At 38.3% G+C, this 14,955-nt stretch overlaps 1 protein-coding gene across 1 annotated transcript in view; it reads left to right on the forward strand.

The window, feature by feature from the left end:
• lamb1a (laminin, beta 1a) overlaps positions 1-14,955 on the forward strand; it is a 32,352-nt gene that overhangs the window by 15,946 nt on the left and 1,451 nt on the right. Inside the window, exons 18-29 of the mRNA XM_052597546.1 lie at positions 3,217-3,360; positions 3,440-3,671; positions 3,756-3,919; positions 4,173-4,397; positions 4,556-4,773; positions 4,865-4,961; positions 11,449-11,818; positions 11,916-12,100; positions 12,184-12,425; positions 14,018-14,224; positions 14,398-14,542; positions 14,630-14,837. Of these exons, the coding sequence (XP_052453506.1) occupies positions 3,217-3,360; positions 3,440-3,671; positions 3,756-3,919; positions 4,173-4,397; positions 4,556-4,773; positions 4,865-4,961; positions 11,449-11,818; positions 11,916-12,100; positions 12,184-12,425; positions 14,018-14,224; positions 14,398-14,542; positions 14,630-14,837 (2,437 nt within the window). The remainder of the gene's footprint in view (positions 1-3,216; positions 3,361-3,439; positions 3,672-3,755; positions 3,920-4,172; positions 4,398-4,555; positions 4,774-4,864; positions 4,962-11,448; positions 11,819-11,915; positions 12,101-12,183; positions 12,426-14,017; positions 14,225-14,397; positions 14,543-14,629; positions 14,838-14,955) is intronic.

Genomic DNA, 14,955 nt, shown 5'->3' on the forward strand with positions numbered 1-14,955 from the left:
ATAAATATACAAATATAAACAGATAAATATATACATATAAACAGATAAATATATACATATAAACAGATAAATATACACATATAAACAGATAAATATACACATATAAACAGATAAATATACACAGATAAACAGATAAATATACACATATAAACAGATAAATATACACATATAAACAGATAAATATACACATATAAACAGATAAATATACACATACAAACAGAGTTACAGTAACAAATTCTGTCTGAAGTAATAAAACTATTGACATAAAGTTACGATTTATGTTTTTTTTTTAAATTATTATTGATTGCAAACGTCTCTGAAAGCAAACCTGTGGAATGCACAACAGTTCTGGGTTTTGACTGCATATTTAAGACACCTTAAAATGAGAATAAGAGATTTGTTATACCAGTTAAGATATTAAATATTCTATTTTCAAACTTCATGTAGTTTGGAAATCATGTAAGGACCTGTTTAGACTTAGTTTTTATTCGCACACACGCTCCTAAACACATTTACATTTAGCACACAAGTGAGTAAAATACACAAGGACTCTAATTTTGAAATGTCTGTGATTTACTATTGCAGACTGCTCATTCACAAAAAAAAAAAAAAAAAAAAAATATATATATATATTTGTCCAAGCAAAATACCAATAATAAACAGGACAAATGCAAAACAAAACAAAAACGTCATGCACAATGCAAGACTAAAGTTAATTATAAACTAGCCCGAGATATACCAATATACTCTTATTTTGAAATGTTTATTTTTTACTAATGTAGCTCATTCTAAAAGGTGAGGAAGATCAAATATGCATACTTACAACCATCTTCAACATATTAATGTATAAACACCATAAAGTAAACATTGTCAAAATGCACCAACTGCAGTTTTCAAGCCATCATCCATTGTCATAAATGCACATCAATTTTTTGCAAGCGTAATGCCCACACTATACTTTCAACAATTACTAGTTTTTTTATTTTTATTTATTCTAGTTATACTATCACAAATAGCATAGTAACTTGATCTTTATGATCTTGCCACTTTGTTTAAAGTGCACACACACACACACACACATATTGTCAGGCTGTCATCATCGCATGACTCTGGCACCGTTCTCTAACCACATAAGAATCCCCTTTTCCCTTTATGATAGACTTCATTCTGTCATCGTTCATTCAGCTTTCATTTTCCTCCGTTCCTGCCTCGTGTCAGAGCTTGTTACAAGGCCTCGGGCATAATTATACTGCTTTGCTTGCTTCCTGTCTGAGACTTTACCATTTCATCAACTGTCAGGACAAGAAGAACAGCAAAAGACATGGCTGGAGGCGTGAATCAACGCAATCTTTGCTGACTATAAATATTAGTGTGAAAATGACGACTTTCACACGAAGACATCTTCAAGACATACTTTTAGAAACTGTAACTTGTCAAGCTTTATATGATACAGAATGTAAAAACACGGTCAAACTCCCATCTGGGAAAAGTAGGCCACATTTCAAGGCTACTCTTTAATATGTAGCAAACAAAGTAACATCTCCTGACTCTTCTGGCCTGCACCAGTGACTTCTCTAAGTCTCTTATGTTTTTTTAGGTATTTTGTGGTGAGATGACTTGCCAAAACACTAAGCAAGCATTTTTACGCAGGTGGTTTGAACTCAGAGCCACTGAGGTGTCGAGTTGAGCTCCGGTGAATTACCTCAGTGTGATTTATAAGCCTTGCACATCCACCAGAGAGGCTTTTTTGGGTTTGAGCTCATGCTAAACTGTATGCAAGCTCCAACCTGCTCATACTGATATTAAAATGTTAGCCAAAAGGCATTTTTACAGCCATGAAATAATGTAATGGATAAATGTAGAAGAGATCAACCGATATTGTTTTTTATAACCGGAAAAACTTTAGTTTTTAACTTCAGTTTGACATGAGGTTTTAGGTGTTGTTTATTCGGTTAAAAGAGTGTACTGGACTAGTTATACATTGTCAGGAAAATAACAAACAAAACGGTAAATAGATTACATTAGAGTTCATTTTGAGTGGCATGTTGTCAGAATTATTCATATTTTTGTCGGCCTAGATTATGAAATACCTGATGATTTTAGTCAGTAGCGCATTAACAGACAATGTACAGTAGCAGTAAAAAATGACACATACATCTCATCAATAATCTCACTGTCATCCTGGAAAAAATATTATTTCTATACTTTATATAGTATTTAAATGACTATTAATAATGCTCTAAATAGTAAACATTAATATAATAGCTGATATAGAGTCATTTTATTTCACGGTAAAATATATATCACAATTTAGTTATTTTTGCTTTAAATAATGTCTTTATTATATATATATAATAATAAAAAAAATTACCATAGAAAAGTCCTAGTTCTTGTCATCAGACTCAATATCACAAAAAAAAACTAAAAAACTAAACAAAAACTAATACTAGCCTTAATAAAAAAAAAAAAAACCCGTCTGGGGTTAAAACTTAATGACAAACTAATTGCAAGCAATAGGACAACCATCATTTTTTTGTTGTTTGATTAATATGAATGACAAACAGTATGAATATCAGACTGCTGTCACTTTAAGAGCGGCCCGGATCCAATATACTGTTACACATGTTTTCTTTCTCAGCTGTTTGCTTTCACTTAACACCTAATTATTGTGTTTACAAGGATTCTTGAAAAGACGGGCATTTTGACACATGTATTTATTCGTCCAGGGCCTATAAAGTGACAAAAATAACTCAGTTTGATACTCATTCAATACATGTGCACCAGCCTCTCAGAAACAGTCAAGTATCAAGCAAAATGAGTTCTCTTTTGCTCCTGATCGTTTCAATGACATTAAATCACTAGTAATGTTTAAAAACGAGTGCAAATGATACGTTTTCATGTCGACTTAGCACAGCAACATCACATGAGCATGTAACCGCAATAGAGACGATAGTCCAAATCCTTAATTCTTGTAAAAGATATTGGTTGATCTCTAAAATGCGGAGAAAAGTGGGATAGCTGGGTGAAAAACAATCAAATTTGGTAATAAAAAAAATCTTGATGGTAAAAAAAAAAAACCACTTATATTGGTCAAGTTTATTTAGTGTGAATTTAGGTAAATTGTAGCACTTTTTGCCATTGAAATGACTGAGAGGAAATGTCCCAATTACCATGAATTAACTCTATCTCTCTTTCTCTCTCTTCTGTGTCTCTCAGCCTGTCAGTGTGACCCGCAGGGGTCTCTCAGCACGGTCTGTGACCCGAGCGGTGGCCAGTGCCAGTGTCGCCCCAACGTGGTTGGCAGGAACTGCGACAGATGCGCCCCAGCCACCTTCCTTTTCGGGCCGCAAGGCTGCAGGCGTAAGTACAACTCGTCAATAGCATAGACTGCAGCGTGTTTTTATTTCACAAGCATAATAGTGCTCTGTGGTTGGTTTAGCATGTGACTGCAGTCCTGAGGGGTCTGTCCACTCCTTCTGCCACGAGGCCACCGGTCAGTGCGAGTGTATTCCCAGAGCGTACGGGCGGCAGTGTGACCGCTGTCTGCCGGGACACTGGGGATTCCCTAACTGTCGGCCCTGCACATGCAATGGCCACGCTGAGCAGTGCGACCCGCTCACGGGACAGTGTCTGTCCTGCCGGGACCACACCTCTGGACACCACTGCGAGAGGCTAGTCACTGCGTTCTTTCTTCAACATGATAGCGTGATGTTACACGAACGTTTAGCCTTTCATTTATAACATCTCTTCTGCAGGTGTTTGAATGGCTATTATGGTGACCCCGTCCTGGGCTCTGGAGACCACTGCCGCCCCTGCATGTGTCCGGACGGTCCCGGCAGCGGAAGACAGTTCTCCGGCGCGTGTTATAAGAGCCTCGACTCCAACCAGGTGTTCTGCGTCTGCAACCAGGGATATAAAGGTAACCAGCAACCAATCCTATTTGATCTGTCAGGAACACTGTCAATTTCGTGTACCTGCTAGAACATGTCGTACAGTTTACAGTATTTTCACTCAAAGAAATGAAGCCTTGGTGAGTATATTCTAATCAACTTTAGCGGATGATAGTGTATGTGGACGAATATGGTGATATTAAGTCTTGTAATGTGCATTATGTAATTTTGCAGCAGTGAGAGCTGTAATTCAACACACCTCTTGTGTCGTGTCACGAACAGGTGCCAGGTGTGAAGAATGCGCCCCTGGTTATTACGGAAACCCGTACGAGGTGGGTGGAGAATGCCGGCCCTGTCAGTGCAACAACAACATCGACATGACGGACCCGGAGTCCTGTGACGCCCGGACGGGCGCTTGTCTCAAATGCCTGTACCACACCGAGGGCGAGGGCTGCGACCGCTGCAAGCTCGGTTATTACGGCAATGCACTGACCCAGAGCTGCAGAAGTACGTTCTTGAAGAAATCGTTCAATACTGTGTCTACTGTACTGTACGTTTGAAGTCTAGATAAAGTACCAGTACAGTAAAACAAACTGCATCTAGTAAAACGATGCATTTGACTCCTGGCCGCTGAGTTTCTAATGTTTCGTCCTGGTCTTTCTCAGAGTGTGTGTGTAATCACATGGGCACTGCTGAGGAGATGTGCCCCTCTCCGGGGAACTGTAACTGTGACTTGAGCAGCGGTCAGTGTCAGTGTCTTCCCAATGTGGTGGGCCAGCACTGCGACCAGTGCGCGCCGGACACCTGGAACATGGCCAGCGGGAAAGGCTGCGAGGACTGCGACTGCGACCTCAACCACTCCTTCAGCTCGTCCTGCAATGAGGTCAGACCACATTCACACAAACGTGACACGTTTGGGATTGCAAGAACGTGCGCAGGGATTCATCTGTATTTTTTTATTCTCTGTGCTGTAGATTATGGGCCAGTGCTCTTGTAAACCTGGGTTTGGCGGCAGAACCTGCCGAGAGTGTAGAGAGCTGTTCTGGGGAAACCCTGAGGTCAAGTGTCACGGTGAGTGCAGAAAAACTGAACAATACCGGCGCAAGAAATGACCCAGTCCATTATGATGATCATTTACAATGCATTTAACTTTAGTAATGTGATGTATTTCTAAGGGAACCAGAATATTCTTTAGGGAAATAATTTATTAGTGCGCTATTTTGTTCATTTTATTTGTAATATATTAAGACAAGTTGGTTGTGATATTTGTTTTAATATTAATATAAAAGAATGCTTAAAGCTGATCAAAAGTGACTGTAAAGACATTTAAGATTAAGATTATATTTCAAATATAATGCTGTTGTTTTGAACTTTCAAAGAATCTTGAAAAAAAATCATGATTTCCCAAAAAATATATGAATAATAGTTTCCTGACCACCAAATCAGCTTATTAGAATGATTTCTGAAGGATCGTGTGACACTGAAGACTGGACGATGCTGAAAATCCAGCTTTGATCACAGGAATCAATTATATTTTAACATATATTACAACAGAAAACAGTTATTTTAAATTGTAATAATATTTTACAGTATTACTGTATTTTTGATCAAATAGAAAGACTTCTTTTGAAAAACATGAAAAATACCTCAATCAGACCCCAAACATATTTACTGTATATACAAAGTATATATATATATATATATATATATATATATATATATATATATATATATATACCACATAAACCCATATAATGTGACTAAACTCATTTTGCTGACATTGCAAACACTGCAGAATTGTGCTGCCATTACCTCAAACCATATAATCTGTAGGCAACCCAGTTTTGTAGGAATGTCTAGCAGAATGGAGACGTCCTCGGGCCACTCTCTGATTCGCCCCAGATGTGCACGACCATGACGAGCTCGTGGTGGGATCTGTCGAAGCCTCGCAATACCCTCTCTACTCCCACAATGCACCTTTGTATTCGTGGGCTTCCCCTTCTGGGGCCATCAGTGTCTGGCGCAGTGCTTCTCCTCAGAAAAGACTCTTTGTCCTCTCTCTGACTCTATTTGCGGTTGTGCAGATCATACCATTGGGAATCTATTTGAATGTGATGAAGAATTTTCTGGTGGTTTTGAGATCTTAAACACAAAGGAAGTGCAGATTCGGATGGTTTTCTGACTATCTAATGATCTCCTTCAAGATCACTGCGATGCATTGTTTTGTCAGACCTTCACCTTAATCTCAGCCCAATTAACACATCACTATCAAGGGTGGTGCATGTAAAATATGACCCACAATCAGAATTACCATCACTTCACAAGCTGGTGAAAGAGATTTCCAGTGAGTAACATTTCAGTCTGTTCACACAAAGTGATAATAACAACTTTTGTGGTACATTATAGAAATGACATGAAGGTAATCAAATGCAGATTTTTTTAATAAGCCATTTGGTCTTAAGCAGAGCAGGTTTTGGATTCTCTTTGAGCCGATGAAGTGGTGTGTGGATAGAGATCTGTTCCAGCCCCACACCCCTCGGTTTGTTTGGAGAGTCCTGATGGAGCAGGAAGCCCCCTGTGTTCCTCTAAGATCCAGTTACCCCTCTGTAACCCTCCTGTTGACTGGCCCTCAGTACGCTCTTCCCTCTTCCAGCACAGCACTGAGCATTTGTTCAGCTCGAGCTCTGCTTTATGTGGTTTCCTGTTAAATATTAGTTCGATAAACTTGTGAAATCCCAAGCTTTACATTTTGTCCAAGCACAACTGATTTCCTCAGAGATTTTATAGGTTGTAGTTTAACTTTTTGTATAATTAGTACAGCTTTTGTGTGCCTAGAGGCGTCATCTGATCCGAATTCTGATCAATTATTGCGCTACATTTACATTTGTTCATTTAGTAGACAGTTTTATCCAGGGACTTAATCTTGAATTTATATAATTTATACCTTGAACATAAATGTTTAAAGCCCAAAAGTTCATTAAAAGTTCATGCGCTATTAACCAAACAGTAAAACAAATTTGGTAAAACGTTCCTTAAACTCTGAAAGCCCTTGTGAAAGGAATGATAGCCAGACATAGTTGTGTTCAAAGAATGACGTTTCCTTCCACGCATTTTTACAATAAGCTTATCTGCATGGTGATGAAAAACAGATGGAAAGGATTGATATATTCAGGGGCGCACATACGTTTTTCGTTCTGGTTCTCACGAGAACGCCTAGAGATTTGGTTTGGAGCTGACACTGCACTTAGTGTGACCCGTTAGAGAAACAACTGTAAAAACACAAATAAAATAATTAATAATAGTACAAATACTGCAATTGTGCTTTATTTAATTAGGTTATTTAAAAAAATCTAAATAATAAATAAAGTGTGATAATATGATATTATTTTAAAATAAAAAATGAGTATAAAAAAATAGACTTATTTTATAGTACACATAAAAATACAATGCTACTATTTACATTTTCAACATTTTCATATCTAAGAACTTTATTTTGGCAAGTTGCCTGCAGGTAAGATTATGCGCTGCTGGTTTTAGCACTGCCGATTGAAGCGCGTCAGTGAACGAAATTTCAGTTTCATGTTTTGCGCCAAAACCGGCAGCACGAAGCTTAGATTTACGCTTTCTGTTTGAATGGAAATCTTATACAGTATTACAGTTAGTCAATCAAAAACAGTGCTTGTGCATTAACAGCTGTCAAAACAATCAGTGGTGGGAAGTTAATTATCCTGCGCATTTTTATTTTATTTTATTTTTTATTTTTTGGTTGTGGATGCACCCCTGCATATATTCCAGCCATGTAAAACATATGTGAGCCTGGACCACAAAACCAGTCTTAAGTCGCTGGGGAATGTTTTAAGCAATAGCCAAAAATACATTGTATGAGTCAAAATTATAGATTTTTCTGTTATGCCAAAAATCATTAGAATATTAAGTAAAGATCATGTCCAATGAAGATATTTTGTAAATTTCCTAATGTAAATACATCAAAACTTATTTTTTGATTAGTAATATGCATTGCTAAAGACTTCATTTGGAAAACTTTAAAGCTTTAAACTTAAACTTTAAAACAACTTTAAACTTTAGATTTTTTTGCAGCTTATTTATTCATAAATCTTAACACTCAAAACTGGTCCAGGGTCACATATTTGTAAATGAAAACCTACTGGCAGCTACATTCAAAGTTACTGCAGGTCTTTAGTTGGTTTGAGACTAAATTTATTGATAGAAATTGGATGTTGGGCATGCCCCGGCAGCTGGCCTCATGGCTGGTTACTGTTTACACAGATCTAGCGAATATATCACCAACCCAAGAGTTGGTGCATTTTTTAAGACATCATTTCCAAGAGCTTGTTAACACCGTCATGAATGTTTAACAGCAGTAAAATGGACTTTGTTATTACAGAAGTACCTCTCGAGTGGTTTAGTCTGGGAGACTGCGGATCTCCTTCTCGGCTGGCGTGTGATATGTTTTACATCCCCATTCCTTAGCCATATACGTCTATGTAAACGATTGCTGAGTACACAAGCGCACTGCATTGCATTCACTCTTGTTTATTTTATGCCTGCTTTTCAAAGGTTCATGTAATTCTCAAGCCGGCTTTTAAACAATAAAATGCAGATGTGTTCCTTGGGCAGTAAAAGCCTATCCTAGAATTTTTGTGTCAATTGCTACTAAATAGTTCCCATCACCAACACAAACGCTCCTGTGCCTGTTACCGTCTCCAGGGGTCACATTCATGGCATTGTCCCAACAAGAAACATTCCCGGTGCCGCCTGAGGCCCCCTGGATAATAGCAGGGATTAACCTCCGAGATAATTCCCTATCTCTAGACCCTTGTATGCATTAATGGCCTTAGTTGAAGGAGTCTTTTCCTGTGGAATGTGTGTTTAATCACGTCACACTGGAATGCCTTTAAAGTAAACGAACCGTCCCAGACAGGGTCCCCATTCATGTATTGTATGTGTCGCATGTATTGTCCTGAATTCTCCTCGATGGTCAAAAAAGTGGGGTTTCTGGTTACCTATTTACCTGTTAAGACATGCATTCTGTTAAAAACCCTAGTGAGCTACCAACCTACCTAGGCAGCATCATTTTCGTGCCCTCTAATGCCAAAATTAAACTACAAAGTCGGCACAGAAGCACTTTTGATCTGGCATTTATGTCTCCATAATGCTGCTCAGAGGTGGCATGAATGCATTTACACTGCAATTTCAACTGTTACTTTGATACGAGGGGGTATGGTGGGTCAGTGCAGGCATAAAATCTGCCTTTTATACAGAATTATGTCTTTACAGAGACATTTACGAATTGAATGGATGCCACCACAAAGTCGTAATTATGAATGGGAAACCTTGCAGATGCAAAGCTCATTTTGAGGCCAGAGTTCATTTAAACACACCTGACATTATAATTTCCAACTCATAAATGTTACATTTTCATAAGGGCTTGAACGGACCATGAGAATGATTGTGCCATGATTTGTGCTGATATTTCACTGAAAAGTAGTGCTAAAAGTTAGTTCAATCGAATTAAAATGAACTATTTCACACAATGTATTTGTGAGTTCTATGCATTTTTTAATGCTTATTAGAGTAGTACATTGTTAGCGTAGCAGTATGCTAATGCCAAACGATTGAAATCAATTGCATGTTGCATGAGGAGCACTTTCTCAGAATTGCTGCATGTGTAGAGCATTAAAATCAATCACTTGAGCTACACATTTAAATAGGAGAGAGATATCTTTGTTGCAGTAGACAGCTAGCTTGTTATCTAGGCTTCAGAATAGAGCTAAACAGGTATGTTAAAAATTGAATATGAGAAATAGATTGTTTGACTGGTGAAAATGGTCTTGATGAAGGTTAACAAGGCCATTACGACTAGAGTTTTCTGAGGATGAGTATGTTTGTTTAAGGGCCTCATGGTAAGTCATTGCTAACTTGGTGTTTGCTAAGTGTCTCGTCTGTCATTGTGGGGCAGTTATTGCCTTTTGTTCACCAAACACTCGCAGTGCAATGCAGCACTAAAGTATGCAAACAATCCTTCCACTCCCACCACATCCCCCTGACTCCATCGCTCACTCGTTCACTCGTTCAACTCCAGCCTGATAAGGTCACAGTAACTCAGAGTTTGCACTTGTTGACAGACAATGTCACAGTCAATGAACAGCTGTTTTAAAAATCTTGGTTCATTTCTTTTAGCCTTCCAAATGTTATTTTCTGTAGAAATGTGGCAGAGCAATCTACCCAAGTATAGGAAATATAATTACTGAATCACCATTTTGCCAATGCTTTTATGCAAACCACAGCACATAATTATTTAATTCTAACTTAAACGTAGTAATTTCAAGGTTGTTGTTTTTTTTAACTTCTATTATGAATGCCAAAGTTCTACAAATGTGTAAATTAATTGTTAATGATTTGTTGATATTATTATTATTATTATTAAATTTTATAAATTAAAAAAATACTTTTTACCCAATAATTTTGTGTATTTTATGCTTTTAGTAGATCTTTGTTAATTCAACAACATGCTTAACTTTAAACCAATGTGATTTTTTGTATTTTCTCTCTCTCTCTCTCTCTCTCTCTATATATATACCTATATATATATGACATATTTTATTACTATTTTTGATAAGACTTTATTTAATTTTCTGTCAGGTCATTTAATTCAGTTTAATTTGAGTAATTTGCTTATGTGATTTTGTATTTTTATTTTATTTTCTTATTTTCATATATATATTACCATTTAGGTTTAATTTATTTTTATGTTTTAGCTTCAGTGCTATTTTATTTTTCATTTATTTCCGGTCAGTAATTTGAATGTTTCAGGTTTTTTATATATATCTTATGTGTGACTACAAAACCAGTCATAAGGGTCAGTTTTTTCGAAATTGAGATTTATACATCATCTGAAAGCTGAATATTATCATTAACTAAAACTAGTAAAAATATTTCTGTTAATGGAAATGAAGCTGAAATAAAATACACATGTGACCCTGGAGCATAAAACCAGTCTTAAGTTACTGTGGTATATTTGTAGCAATAGCCAAAAATACTGTACAGTTTATGGGTCAAAATGATAGATTTTTCTTTTATGCCAAAAATCATTATGACATTAAGTAAGGATCATGTTCCATGAAGATATTTTGTAAATTTCCTACTGTAGATATATTAAAACGTATTTTTTATTAGTAAAATGCATTCCTAAACACTTCATTTGGACAACTTTAAATGCGATTTTCTCAGTATTTAGATTTTTTTTTTTTTTGCACCCTCAGATTACTGATTTTCAAATAGTTGTATCTCGGCCAAATATTGTCCGATCTTAACAAACCCATAAACCCAAATCCCATACATCAATGGAAAGCTTATTTATTCAGCTTTCAGATGATGTATAAGTCTCAATTTCGAAAAACCGACCCTTAAGACACATATATTTTATTTCAGCCTCATTTCCATTAACAGAAATATTTGTAATGGTTTTAGTTAATGATAAGCATGCATTAAACTTCAGGTCCTGTACTTAAACCTCAGTATTCCTGTATATTTTCAGCATGTGATTGTGACCCAAGAGGCATGGCGGAGCAGCAGTGCAACAAGGTCACAGGTCACTGTGTTTGCGTGGAAGGTGTTTCCGGACCTCGATGTGACACGTGCGCTCGAGGCTACACGGGCGAGTTCCCACACTGCGAGCGCTGCCACCAGTGCTTCGCCGAATGGGATGTCATTGTGGGCGACCTCACCAACCAGACCCACAGACTGGTCCAGAAGGTCAATACCATCAAAGCCAACGGCATTACAGGACCCTACCAGGCCACCATCAATAGCGTCGAAAGCAGCGCCAACTCGATCCGCAACATCCTGGCCCAGAATCCAGCCACTCAGCCTCTAACGGAGATCCAGGGACTTCTCGAACAAGCTACGTAAGTTAAAGCCTTGCTCAGGATGTGGAAGCAAGTGTAGGTCCTTCTCATCAGGTCTCCTGAGAGTAATCTGTTTGAATTGATCTTCTGTCTGAAGTGCCTTGATGGCTGAAATGAACACCAAACTCAACCTGACAGAGGAGACCTTGTCCGAGATCTCATCCGACAACAACAGCACGGACACCAAACTGAAGTCCCTCAAAGAAGAAGCTCAGAAACTGGAACAGACGGTGAAGGACCTTCAGGGGCAGGTGGAGTTTGTGAAGAATTCAGACATCCGAGGTGAGTAACATCACTCTAGATGTTGTAAATCCCTTTTCTTCAAACAGACAATGTATCAACGCAACATGGTTTTCGATCCACAGGGGCCAGAGCCAGCGTGAGTCGATACTATGAGCAGTCCCAGATGGCAGAGATCCGTGCCAATGCCTCCACCATTGACCCAGACAACCTGGTCAATCAGTCTGCCACCCTGCGGACAGAAACAGAGGACTTGATGAACCAGACCAAAGAAGAGTTCATTCAAAGACAGGAGGAGTTTGCGAAGAAACTGGACAACCTCGCTGGACAGCTGGAGACTCTGGACCTCACTGAGCTTAGCGAGAAGGTAAAGCAGTTAACTGATTGATGAACATGGTCAAGAGCTTATCAAGTCACTGACATACAGTAGTTTTACTGAGCAAAGTTTAGTTTTCAGAAACAAATCAATGTCACTTTCAAGTTATATTTTTTGTGAAAAACCATTGGAGATCCTCAGGCTTTTGTTTGTTTTTTGTTGTCACATAATATTCTAAACATTCACATATTGTGCAGCTCGTTAAAGATAGGTGTAGTTTTTGCTTGGCGGATGATAAAACAAGTGAAAACCTGAGTAATATCAAGGAAACTGGAGAGTCATAGAGTTAGGGCTGAAAATCTCTATTTTTCGGAACGTTTGACAATTTCTTGATTTTTTTTTCAGATTTTTAACTAGTCAATTTGAAAATGGAACTACAACATGATTAAAGCTATCCCTCTATTTAAGGACAAATATATTCAAGTGTAACCATGATGCAAACATGAAATATCAGACATACAGTAGTAGTTACAGGCTTTTTATTTGATTGCGCTACTTTTCCACTGTTCCGTTTCCTTTGGGCAGTCTCATTCACGAAACAGCCGTCTTAAAATGTGGCACTCAAGTTGAAGAAGCTCACTCCCATCTTCTTGCATGCTTTCTTATTCCACTGCCCAACTTCGTTCTTTCTCAACACAACAGCACATTCTAGCGATATGAACGCGTCACCCGTGAACGGTTAATCACGTGCGCCAACATGCGATTGGATCGTTCTTTTCTCTTTATTGTTATCTTTAGCATAATATTTCTAATTCTAACATTTGGTAATATTTCTATTCAAAATCGTGATTCCTCAATTTCCAAAAAACACAATTGTTGCAAAACATTAAATCGGCAAAACCGGAAAAATCGCCCAGCCCTACGTAGATTATTAGGGGTGGGCCAGTAATCAGTAAAGGTCGGTCCATGAAAACTCGTGAGCAAGTTGATATAGATTGATATATAGATTTTAGCAGACGAACACTAAATTAACACGATACAAGATGAAGCAGTTCGCCAACGCAACTAAACTAAACTGCATCATAGCAGTAGCTATGTTTCCATAACCCTGTTTAAATGCACATTTTTAAGTATCGCATGAGAAATAGTGAAAGAAACGTCAAATTGTGAAAAATATCCCTTAATCCTCAAAAAAAAAATTCTGCTCACTTGAGGTAGTCTTTGACTTGTGTGAAAAAGAGTTAATACAGATGGAAATGCATTTTGCGAATAAATTCCTCCTTGCGCATCAAAAAAGTAATGTAATTTTACACTATTGGATGGCAAAACCTGACTAACCGAAAGCAATAACTGCATTCATTGTGTTTCATCTGCTCGTTCTGAGGCACAAGTAATTTATTATGTAGGAAAAGCATTATATTCAGTAGCTTCTCCTACTTTTCTTAGTGATTTATAGTTCCAGTTTATCAGGAAGTGACGATTTTGTTCTCTTTGACTCGTTGGATGGAAACAAATGTTTTGTATGATTTTCCAATTTTGGCGCATAAGTTAAATTTGCAACTTTGGATGGAAACCCAGCTAGTGAGTTTTTCATATGTAAATATAAAAGCCTAGTTCTAACTTCGTGATCTCTCTCCGGACAGACATGTGGCAGTCCAGCTGGCTCGGAGAACTGTGCCGACTCTCCCTGCGGAGGCCTGAGCTGTGTGGATGGGGAAGGAAACAGGAAGTGTGGAGGAGAGGGATGTGATGGCCTCACCACGCTGGCCCACAATGCCTGGCAGAAAGCCAAGGACTTTGACCTGGAGATTAACAGCGCTATGGAGGAAGTGGACAAGCTCTCCAAAATGGTGAGGTTTCTCAGCGGATACTGTATCTGCTGTTGATACGATGAAAGATTTTGCAATGCATTTTTGTTGAGATATGCTTCTGTTCGGATCTTCTCATAGTTAGGCTCTTGATAACTGCTGATTGCTTTTGTGTAGACATTAAAGGATTTCTTTTCTTTAATTCGTACGATCAGGTGTCAGAGGCAAAGGTAAAAGCAGATGAAGCAAAGCTTAATGCTCAAGAAGTGCTGGCAAAAACCAATGAGACCAAAAAGCGCGTGGATGGAAGCAACGAGGAGCTACGCCAACTCATCAAACAGATCCGAGACTTCCTCACTCGTACGCACCCTTACAGGATTCTTTGAGATGTTTTGCTTGGGTGATCAGATCCTTGATTTTTAACCCCTACTCTATCTGGCTGTACAGAAGATGGAGCGGACCTGGAAAGCATCGAGGCTGTGGCCAGTGAAGTTCTGCAGATGCAGATGCCCACCACACCAGCCCAGCTGCAGAACCTGACCGCAGAGATCAGGGAGCGCGTGAGCAGCTTGACAGAAGTCGAGGACATCCTCAACCAGAGCGCCGCTGACATACTGAGAGCAGAAAGCCTCCTGGAACAAGCACGCAAGGCCAGGTCTGAGATCTACTCAGTCAATTACATCCGTAACAGTTTGATAGAGTAGGCACTTCTTACAGTTTTTGCACCCTCATTACTAAATGCAATTATTATGTATAAGTACATTTTTCCTTTC

This window comes from Carassius gibelio, chromosome B25, assembly GCF_023724105.1.
Source record: "Carassius gibelio isolate Cgi1373 ecotype wild population from Czech Republic chromosome B25, carGib1.2-hapl.c, whole genome shotgun sequence".
Taxonomy (NCBI): domain Eukaryota; kingdom Metazoa; phylum Chordata; class Actinopteri; order Cypriniformes; family Cyprinidae; genus Carassius; species Carassius gibelio.